This window comes from Oncorhynchus keta, unplaced genomic scaffold, assembly GCF_023373465.1.
Source record: "Oncorhynchus keta strain PuntledgeMale-10-30-2019 unplaced genomic scaffold, Oket_V2 Un_contig_6655_pilon_pilon, whole genome shotgun sequence".
Taxonomy (NCBI): domain Eukaryota; kingdom Metazoa; phylum Chordata; class Actinopteri; order Salmoniformes; family Salmonidae; genus Oncorhynchus; species Oncorhynchus keta.
In genome coordinates this window covers 35,964-46,935 of record NW_026288982.1, presented here as the reverse complement: position 1 = coordinate 46,935, position 10,972 = coordinate 35,964, and the positions used below count along the sequence as shown (strand labels likewise).

General features: G+C 43.5%; 1 protein-coding gene across 9 annotated transcripts; it reads left to right on the top strand.

Annotated features, from left to right (window-relative positions):
• The first annotated feature begins 3,115 nt into the window (after nucleotides 1-3,115).
• On the top strand, nucleotides 3,116-10,681 carry LOC127926051 (uncharacterized). 9 transcript variants are annotated; one of them, XR_008123174.1, is made up of 5 exons: nucleotides 3,117-3,485; nucleotides 3,535-5,108; nucleotides 8,961-9,013; nucleotides 10,274-10,351; nucleotides 10,458-10,565. XR_008123174.1 is itself a non-coding variant. In XM_052511318.1 (4 exons), the coding sequence occupies exons 1-4, from the start codon at nucleotides 3,468-3,470 to the stop codon at nucleotides 9,467-9,469; spliced, it is 1,620 nt and encodes a 539-aa protein (XP_052367278.1). In that variant the 5' UTR covers nucleotides 3,116-3,467; the 3' UTR covers nucleotides 9,470-9,592. The 9 variants fall into 9 exon arrangements, 7 of the variants coding, with proteins under 7 accessions (XP_052367278.1, XP_052367283.1, XP_052367284.1 ...); XR_008123176.1 differs by adding an exon at nucleotides 10,644-10,681 and having other exon boundaries at nucleotides 3,128-5,108; XM_052511318.1 differs by lacking the exons at nucleotides 10,274-10,351; nucleotides 10,458-10,565 and adding an exon at nucleotides 9,466-9,592 and having other exon boundaries at nucleotides 3,116-3,485; nucleotides 8,961-8,984.
• Nucleotides 10,682-10,972: the final 291 nt, after the last annotated feature.

Here is a 10,972-nt window from a genome sequence, read left to right as displayed (position 1 = left end):
AACCATAGATATAGCAGCTCTGATTAGACCCAGAACCATAGATCTAGCAGCTCTGATTAGACCCAGAACCATAGATATAGCAGTTCTGATTATACCCAGAACCATATTTATAGCTCTGATTAGACCCAGAACCATAGATACAGCTCTGATTATACCCAGAACCGTAGATATAGCAGCTCTGATTAGACCCAGAACCATAGATATAGCAGCTCTGATTAGACCCAGAAACATAGATATAGCAGCTCTGATTAGACCCAGAACCATAGATATAGCAGCTCTGATTAGACCCAGAACCATAGATATAGCAGCTCTGATTAGACCCAGAACCATAGATATAGCAGCTCTGATTAGACCCAGAACCATAGATATAGCAGCTCTGATTAGACCCAGAACCATAGATATAGCAGCTCTGATTAGACCCAGAACCATAGATATAGCAGTTCTGATTAGACCCAGAACCATAGATATAGCAGCTCTGATTAGACCCAGAACCATAGATATAGCAGTTCTGATTATACCCAGAACCATATATATAGCTCTGATTAGACCCAGAACCATAGATATAGCAGCTCTGATTAGACCCAGAACCATAGATATAGCAGCTCTGATTAGACCCAGAACCATAGATATAGCAGTTCTGCTTAGACCCAGAACCATAGATATAGCAGCTCTGATTAGACCCAGAACCATAGATATAGCAGCTCAGATTAGACCCAGAACCATAGATATAGCAGCTCTGATTAGACCCAGAACCATAGATATAGCAGCTCTGATTAGACCCAGAACCATAGATATAGCAGCTCTGATTAGACCCAGAACCATAGATATAGCAGTTTTGATTATACCCAGAACCATATATATAGCTCTGATTAGACCCAGAACCATAGATATAGCAGCTCTGATTAGACCCAGAACCATAGTTATAGCTCTGATTAGACCCAGAACCATAGATACAGCTCTGATTAGACACAGAACCATAGATATAGCAGCTCTGATTAGACCCAGAACCATAGCACTCCAGTCAACGTGACTGTATGGGGAATAGGTGCTTAGACTGCTTGGTGCTTATGCTGCACAAATGGCCCCTATACTTACCCCACATAGGACTCTGTTCAGAAGTAGTGCACTATATAGGGAATAGGACTCTGTTTGGGAGTAGTGCACTATATAGGGAATAGGACTCTGTTCAGAAGTAGTGCACTATATAGGGAATAGGACTCTGTTCAGAAGTAGTGCACTATATAGGGAATAGGACTCTGTTCAGAAGTAGTGCACTATATAGGGAATAGGACTCTGTTCAGAAGTAGTGCACTATATAGGGAATAGGGCTCTGGTCTATAGTAGTACCACTATATAGGGAATAGGGCTCTGGTCTATAGTAGTACCACTATATAGGGAATAGGGCTCTGGTCTATAGTAGTACCACTATATAGGGAATAGGGCTCTGGTCTATAGTAGTACCACTATATAGGGAATAGGGCTCTGGTCTATAGTAGTACCACTATACATGTACTAGTTACTGAACATGTACTAGTTACTGAACATGTACTAGTTACTGAACATGTGCTAGTTACTGAACATGTGCTAGTTACTGAACAATCTGCTAGTTACTGAACATGTACTAGTTACTGAACATGTACTAGTTACTGAACATGTACTAGTTACTGAACATGTGCTAGTTACTGAACATGTACTAGTTACTGAACATGTGCTAGTTACTGAACATGTACTAGTTACTGAACATGTGCTAGTTACTGAACATGTACTAGTTACTGAACATGTGCTAGTTACTGAACATGTACTAGTTACTGAACATGTGCTAGTTACTGAACAATCTGCTAGTTACTGAACATGTACTAGTTACTGAACATGTACTAGTTACTGAACATGTGCTAGTTACTGAACATGTGCTAGTTACTGAACATGTACTAGTTACTGAACATGTGCTAGTTACTGAACATGTGCTAGTTACTGAACATGTGCTATTTACTGAACATGTACTAGTTACTGAACATGTACTAGTTACTGAACATGTGCTAGTTACTGAACATGTACTAGTTACTGAACATGTGCTAGTTACTGAACATGTGCTAGTTACTGAACATGTGCTAGTTACTGAACATGTGCTAGTTACTGAACATGTGCTAGTTACTGAACATGTGCTAGTTACTGAACATGTGCTAGTTACTGAACATGTGCTAGTTACTGAACATGTGCTAGTTACTGAACATGTACTAGTTACTGAACATGTGCTAGTTACTGAACATGTGCTGGTTACTGAACATGTGCTGGTTACTGAACATGTGCTAGTTACTGAACATGTGCTAGTTACTGGACATGTACTAGTTACTGAACATGTGCTAGTTACTGAACATGTACTAGTTACTGAACATGTGCTGGTTACTGGACATGTACTAGTTACTGAACATGTGCTAGTTACTGAACATGTACTAGTTACTGAACATGTGCTAGTTACTGGACATGTACTAGTTACTGAACATGTGCTAGTTACTGAACATGTACTAGTTACTGAACATGTGCTAGTTACTGAACATGTACTAGTTACTGAACATGGACTAGTTACTGAACATGTGCTAGTTACTGAACATGTGCTAGTTACTGAACATGTGCTAGTTACTGAACATGTGCTAGTTACTGAACATGTGCTAGTTACTGAACATGTGCTAGTTACTGAACATGTGCTAGTTACTGAACATGTGCTAGTTACTGAACATGTGCTGGTTACTGAACATGTGCTAGTTACTGAACATGTGCTAGTTACTGAACATGTGCTAGTTACTGAACATGTACTAGTTACTGAACATGTACTAGTTACTGAACATGTACTAGTTACTGAACATGTGCTAGTTACTGAACATGTGCTAGTTACTGAACATGTGCTAGTTACTGAACATGTACTAGTTACTGAACATGGACTAGTTACTGAACATGTGCTAGTTACTGAACATGTACTAGTTACTGAACATGTGCTAGTTACTGAACATGTACTAGTTACTGAACATGGCCCGCAGACAGAGAACAGTGTTGTTTTCAGACGGTCTCTTCTGTAGATGCCAAGTCCCGTGAGTCATGTAGAACTTGTCTAAGCCTGTTTGGGGAACCCCGGGTTAGGGGCAGAACTTGTATAAGCCTGTTTGGGGAACCCCGGGTTAGGGGCAGAACTTGTCTAAGCCTGTTTGGGGAACCCCGGGTTAGGGGCAGAACTTGTCTAAGCCTGTTTGGGGAACCCCGGGTTAGGGGCAGAACTTGTCTAAGCCTGTTTGGGGAACCCTGGGTTGGGGGCAGAACTTGTGTGTAGAGAATGAACACACTTTAATTGCCAGTATATGATATATATTTTAAGACACACAGCTTTGTCTGTTCATGTTGGTCTGGCTCAGAGAACGACTACTGTTGTCTAATGTCCTTCATGTTGGTCTGGCTCAGAGAACGACTACTGTTGTCTAATGTCCTCCTTCATGTTGGTCTGGCTCAGAGAACGACTACTGTTGTCTAATGTCCTCCTTCATGTAGGTCTGGCTCAGAGAACGACTACTGTTGTCTAATGTCCTCCTCCATGCTGGTCTGGCTCAGAGAGTGTTGTCTAATGTCCTCCTTCATGTTGGTCTGGCTCAGAGAGTGTTGTCTAATGTCCTCCTTCATGTTGGTCTGGCTCAGAGAGTGTTGTCTAATGTCCTTCATGTTGGTCTGGCTCAGAGAGTGTTGTCTAATGTCCTCCTCCATGCTGGTCTGGCTCAGAGAGTGTTGTCTAATGTCCTCCTCCATGTTGGTCTGGCTCAGAGAGTGTTGTCTAATGTCCTCCTTCATGTTGGTCTGGCTCAGAGAGTGTTGTCTAATGTCCTTCATGTTGGTCTGGCTCAGAGAGTGTTGTCTAATGTCCTCCTCCATGTTGGTCTGGCTCAGAGAGTGTTGTCTAATGTCCTCCTTCATGTTGGTCTGGCTCAGAGAGTGTTGTCTAATGTCCTCCTCCATGCTGGTCTGGCTCAGAGAGTGTTGTCTAATGTCCTCCTCCATGTTGGTCTGGCTCAGAGAGTGTTGTCTAATGTCCTTCATGTTGGTCTGGCTCAAAGAGTGTTGTCTAATGTCCTCCTCCATGTTGGTCTGGCTCAGAGAGTGTTGTCTAATGTCCTCCTCCATGTTGGTCTGGCTCAGAGAGTGTTGTCTAATGTCCTTCATGTTGGTCTGGCTCAAAGAGTGTTGTCTAATGTCCTCCTCCATGTTGGTCTGGCTCAGAGAGTGTTGTCTAATGTCCTCCTTCATGTTGGTCTGGCTCAGAGAGTGTTGTCTAATGTCCTCCTCCATGTTGGTCTGGCTCAGAGAGTCTTGTCTAATGTCCTCCTCCATGCTGGTCTGGCTCAGAGAGTGTTGTCTAATGTCCTCCTTCATGTTGGTCTGGCTCAGAGAGTGTTGTCTAATGTCCTCCTTCATGTTGGTCTGGCTCAGAGAGTGTTGTCTAATGTCCTCCTTCATGTTGGTCTGGCTCAGAGAGTGTTGTCTAATGTCCTCCTTCATGTTGGTCTGGCTCAGAGAGTGTTGTCTAATGTCCTCCTTCATGTTGGTCTGGGTCAGAGAGTGTTGTCTAATGTCCTCCTTCATGTTGGTCTGGCTCAGAGAGTGTTGTCTAATGTCCTCCTCCATGCTGGTCTGGCTCAGAGAGTGTTGTCTAATGTCCTCCTCCATGCTGGTCTGGCTCAGAGAGTGTTGTCTAATGTCCTCCTTCATGTTGGTCTGGGTCAGAGAGTGTTGTCTAATGTCCTCCTTCATGTTGGTCTGGGTCAGAGAGTGTTGTCTAATGTCCTCCTTCATGTTGGTCTGGGTCAGAGAGTGTTGTCTAATGTCCTCCTTCATGTTGGTCTGGGTCAGAGAGTGTTGTCTAATGTCCTCCTTCATGTTGGTCTGGGTCAGAGAGTGTTGTCTAATGTCCTCCTCCATGCTGGTCTGGCTCAGAGAGTGTTGTCTAATGTCCTCCTCCATGCTGGTCTGGCTCAGAGAGTGTTGTCTAATGTCCTCCTTCATGTTGGTCTGGGTCATGTTCATATTGGTGCAAAACAGAAGAAAAACCCCCAGAGTGAAACAGTGAGTCCAGGGTCTAATGTCCTCCTCCATGTTGGTCTGGCTCAGGAGTGTTGTCAGTAATGACTCCTCCAGGTTGGTCTGGCTCCTCCAGGGTTGTCAGTAATGACTCCTCCTCCATGTTGGTCTGGCTCAGAGAGTGTTGTCTAATGACTCCCTCCATGTTGGTCTGGCTCAGAGAGTGTTGTCAGTAATGACCTCCTCCATGTTGGTCTGGCTCAGAGGGTGTTGTCTAATGTCCTCCTCCAGGGTCTGGCTCAGAGAGTTGTCTAATGTCCTCCTTCATGTTGGTCTGGCTAATAGAGTTGTCTAATGACTCCTCCATGTTGGTCTGGCTCAGAGAGTGTTGTCTAATGTCCTCCTCCATGTTGGTCTGGCTAGAGAACAGTCTAATGTCCTCCTCCATGTTGGTCTGGCTCAGGAGTGTTGTCTAATGTCCTCCTTCATGTTGGTCTGGCTCAGAGAGTGTTGTCTAATGTCCTCCTTCATGTTGGTCTGGCTCAGAGAGTGTTGTCTAATGTCCTCCTTCATGTTGGTCTGGCTCAGAGAGTGTTGTCTAATGTCCTCCTCCATGTTGGTCTGGCTCAGAGAGTGTTGTCTAATGTCCTCCTTCATGTTGGTCTTTGTTGTCTAATGTCCTCCTTCATGTTGGTCTGGCTCAGAGAGTGTTGTCTTGTCCTCCTATGGACTCAGAGAGTGTTGTCTAATGTCATGTTGGTCTGGCTTTTGTTCCTCCTCCATGTTGGTCTGGCTAATAATGTCCTCCTTCATGTTGGTCTGGCTAAAGGAATGTCCTCCTTCATGTTGGTCTGGCTCATGTTGTCTAATGTCCTCCTCCATGTTGGTCTGGCTTGTTGTCTAATGTCCTCCTTCATGTTGGTCTGGCTCAGAGAAGGACTGTTGTCTAATGTCCTCCTCCATGTTGGTCTGGCTCAGAGAGTGTTGTCTAATGTCCTCCTTCATGTTGGTCTGGCTCAGAGAGTAATATGTTGGTCTGGCTCATTAATGTCCTCCTTCATGTTGGTCTGGCTCAGAGAGTGTTGTCTAATGTCCTCTGGTCTTTGTTCTAATGTCCTCCTTCATGTTGGTCTGGCTCAATAATGTCCTCCTTCATGTTGGTCTGGCTAAGAGGTTGTCTAATGTCATGTTGGTCTGGCTCAACACTGGTTTGTGTTGGTCTGGCTACTAATATATGTTGGTATTAAAAAACAGGACAATAACACTGTTCAATAGGTTTTGTTCTGTACTAATATATGTTGTATTAAAGGACAATAACACTGGTTTTGTTCTGTAGTAATATATGTTGTATTAAAGGACAATAACACTGGTTTTGTTCTGTACTAATATATGTTGTATTAAAGGACAATAACACTGGTTTTGTTCTGTACTAATATATGTTGTATTAAAGGACAATAACACTGGTTTTGTTCTGTACTAATATATGTTGTATTAAAGGACAATAACACTGGTTTTGTTCTGTACTAATATATGTTGTATTAAAGGACAATAACACTGGTTTTGTTCTGTACTAATATATGTTGTATTAAAGGACAATAACACTGGTTTTGTTCTGTACTAATATATGTTGTATTAAAGGACAATAACACTGGTTTTGTTCTGTACTAATATATGTTGTATTAAAGGACAATAACACTGGTTTTGTTCTGTACTAATATATGTTGTATTAAAGGACAATAACACTGGTTTTGTTCTGTACTAATATATGTTGTATTAAAGGACAATAACACTGGTTTTGTTCTGTACTAATATATGTTGTATTAAAGGACAATAACACTGGTTTTGTTCTGTGAGACTCAAACATTCTTCCATGTGTTTACGTTTTTGCTGGACTGACTGAAGGATTTGTTCAGTCTGGGATAATGTGACACAAGGAAAACTAATCAGTCAGGACAATGTTTCAGTTTAATCCTCCCACTCAACAGGTATTTTATGTTTCAGCAGTGCATCAAAAAGGTACATGTTTTTTTTTTAATCGTGATGTACTTCAGCTTTTAAAGGTGGAAACACTGGCCGTTGCTTCTGCATCGAGGTAGAGAGAACATACTAGAAGCGTTCTTCAGAAAACCATAGAAGGTTTAGGACACTTTGTGTCAAACGTTGTATCTGACGTGCTTTAAATAAATACATTAAAAGGTTGTTTTGGCACAATACAGCGATGTCGTTTTTTGGGGGGGGGGGGGTAGTATGGTATCACGTCTGATTTGAACTTTCTCTGAACACCAAGCCATGTGAATATATCTTATTAGAAAGGACATAGAGGAAGTCTACTGTCTCTGCATCCAGGCACGTCTTTATCTGTCAGTGCGTTTGGGACAATAACGCGGTGGATTAGTCATCACGAACGGCATCAATGCTTTAGTACTAAATGTGATTACGTGTTGTTACGTCATATGACATGTACATTGTGCCATTTAGATAGATATGCTGTTTTGTATATGTATAGACAGATCAATAAATACATCAATTTTCTTTTGTGGCTGTTTTCTTTGTGTGGATTAATTATCAGGAGAATGCTTTCACCTTTCAAGACTCAACAGTTCTTATCTCAAAGCTATTTTTGTCTGTTATTCCTGTGTGCATTAAAAACGTCATCAATTTTTTATCTGAACACTCCACGTTGTTGGTGCCCTGCTGAACACAGCCCTGTTTGCAGTTTCGCCTCCAGAGGTGATGTTGTTATGTTTAGAGTTAATGTTTTGTTCTGGATGGGACTCACGGTGTTAAAGTCAATCACTGGTTTGTTGTGTAAAACAATCAACAATGCTTTCAGTGCTAATACCCGGGTTAATAAACGGTTTTGACTGCCTTCAGGGTAATGGGACAGGGTAATTAGTCAAGCAATGACTCAATCCAGGGGGGAATAACGGTAATGATTCCCTCACTAATATATGGTAATGTTTGATTGCCTCCAGGGGTACACGGTAATTAGTCATCAGGAATATTTAATGACTTTCCAGGGTAATAACCGTAATGATTCTCATCATGAACAGTCAATGATTCCCTCAGGGTAATACCAGTGGATTAGTCATCAGGGTAATACAGTAATGACTTTAGGAAATGTGATTACGTGTTGTTCCAGGGTCTAATACATGTACATTGTGCCTCCATATAATACATATGACTGTATTTGTATATGTATAGACAGAACAACAATAAATACATCTATTTTATTTTCCCAGGCTGTTTTTCTTTTTGTGGTCTCGTTATGCCCAGGAGATGCTCTACCTTCTCAAGACTAATACAGTTCTTATCTCCAGGGACAGCTATTCCCATTGTCTGTTACTCCTGTGTTGTTTAAACAGTCATCCATTTCTATCTGAACACTCCACGTTGTAATGCCCTAATGAACACAGCCCTGTTGTGCAGTAGTTCGACCTCCAGAGGGTGATGTTGTTATGTTTACAGTTAATGTCTGGATGGGTCTCTCTCGACTCTTCTTCTCTGTGTAATGGTCAACACACTGACTCCCTCCAGGGGCAATACAGGGGTAAAACAGCAATGACTCCCCAGGGGTAATACAGGGGTAATAAAGAATGACTCCCTCCAGGGGTAATACAGTAATGACTCCCTCCAGGGTAATAAAGTAATGACTCCCTCCAGGGGTAATACAGTAATGACTCCTCCAGGGGTAATACAGTAATGACTCCCTCCAGGGTAATACAGTAATGACTCCCTCCAGGGGTAATACAGTAATGACCCCCTCCAGGTAATACAGCAATGACTCCAGAGGTAATACAGTAATGACTCCCTCCAGGGGTAATAAAGTAATGACTCCCTCCAGGGGTAATACAGTAATGACTCCCTCCAGGGCAGTCAATACAGTAATGACTCCCTCCAGGGTCCAGATACAGTAATGACTCCCTCCAGGGGTAATACAGTAATGACTCCCTCCAGGGGTAATACAGTAATGACTCCTCCAGGGTAATACAGTAATGACTCCCTCCAGGGTAATACAGTAATGACTCCTCCAGGGGTAATACAGTAATGACTCCCTCCAGGGTAATACAGTAATGACTCCCTCCAGGGGTAATACAGTAATGACTCCTCCAGGGGTAATACAGTAATGACTCCCTCCAGGGGTAATACAGTAATGACTCCCTCCAGGGGTAATACAGTAATGACTCCCTCCAGGGGTAATACAGTAATGACTCCCTCCAGGGTAATACAGTAATGACTCCCTCCAGGGGTAATACAGTAATGACTCCCTCCAGGGGTAATACAGTAATGACTCCCTCCAGGGTAATACAGTAATGACTCCTCCAGGGTAATACAGTAATGACTCCTCCAGGGGTAATACAGTAATGACTCCTCCAGGGGTAATACAGTAATGACTCCTTCCAGGGTTCAGAGGTAATACAGTAATGACTCCCTCCAGGGGTAATACAGTAATGACTCCCTCCAGGGGTAATACAGTAATGACTCCCTCCAGGGGTAATACAGTAATGACTCCCTCCAGGGGTAATACAGTAATGACTCCTCCAGGGGTAATACAGTAATGACTCCTCCAGGGTAATACAGTAATGACTCCCTCCAGGGGTAATACAGTAATGACTCCTCCAGGGGTAATACAGTAATGACTCCCTCCAGGGGTGATACAGTAATGACTCCCTCCAGGGTGATACAGTAATGACTCCCTCCAGGGGTAATACAGTAATGACTCCCTCCAGGGGTAATACAGTAATGACTCCCTCCAGGGGTAATACAGTAATGACTCCCTCCAGGGGTAATACAGTAATGACTCCCTCCAGGGGTAATACAGTAATGACTCCTCCAGCAGGGTGAGAGGGGTAATACAGTAATGACTCCCTCCAGGGGTAATACAGTAATGACTCCTCCAGGGTGTTACAGTAATGACTCCCTCCAGGGGTAATACAGTAATGACTCCCTCCAGGGGTAATACAGTAATGACTCCCTCCAGGGGTAATACAGTAATGACTCCCTCCAGGGGTAATACAGTAATGACTCCTCCAGGGTAATACAGTAATGACTCCTCCAGGGGTAATACAGTAATGACTCCCTCCAGGGGTAATACAGTAATGACTCCTCAGGGGTAATACAGTAATGACTCCCTCCAGGGGTGATACAGTAATGACTCCCTCCAGGGTGATACAGTAATGACTCCCTCCAGGGGTTATACAGTAATGACTCCTCCAGGGGTGATACAGTAATGACTCCCTCCAGGGGTAATACAGTAATGACTCCCTCCAGGGGTGATACAGTAATGACTCCCTCCAGGGTAATACAGTAATGACTCCCTCCAGGGGTGATACAGTAATGACTCCCTCCAGGGGTGATAGAGTAATGACTCCCTCCAGGGGTAATACAGTAATGACTCCCTCCAGGGTAATACAGTAATGACTCCCTCCAGGGGTAATACAGTAATGACTCCCTCCAGGGGTGATACAGTAATGACTCCCTCCAGGGGTAATACAGTAATGACTCCCTCCAGGGTAATACAGTAATGACTCCCTCCAGGGGTGATAGAGTAATGACTCCTCCAGGGGTAATACAGTAATGACTCCCTCCAGGGTAATACAGTAATGACTCCCTCCAGGGGTAATACAGTAATGACTCCTCCAGGGGTAATACAGTAATGACTCCTCCAGGGGTAATACAGTAATGACTCCCTCCAGGGGTGATACAGTATGCCCAGCCCGCCACTAGGAGTTGCTAGAGGGCGATAAGCCAAGTAAAGCTCCACCCCCTTGGCCAAACCCTTCCCTTATCCCAGACGACGCTGGGCCAACTGTGTGCTGCCCATTGGGACACTCGATCACGGTCGGTTGTGATACAGCCCGGGATCAAACTCGGGTCTATAGTGACGCCTCTAGCGCAGTGCCTTAGACTGCTGCTCCAC

Bases quoted from the DNA above. Each gene is read 5' to 3' on its own strand.
- LOC127926051 (XM_052511322.1), top strand. The intron at 5,109-8,960 runs GTCTAATGTCCT...TCCAGGGTCCAG, and splicing joins AGTGAAACAGTGAGTCCAGG to ATACAGTAATGACTCCCTCC.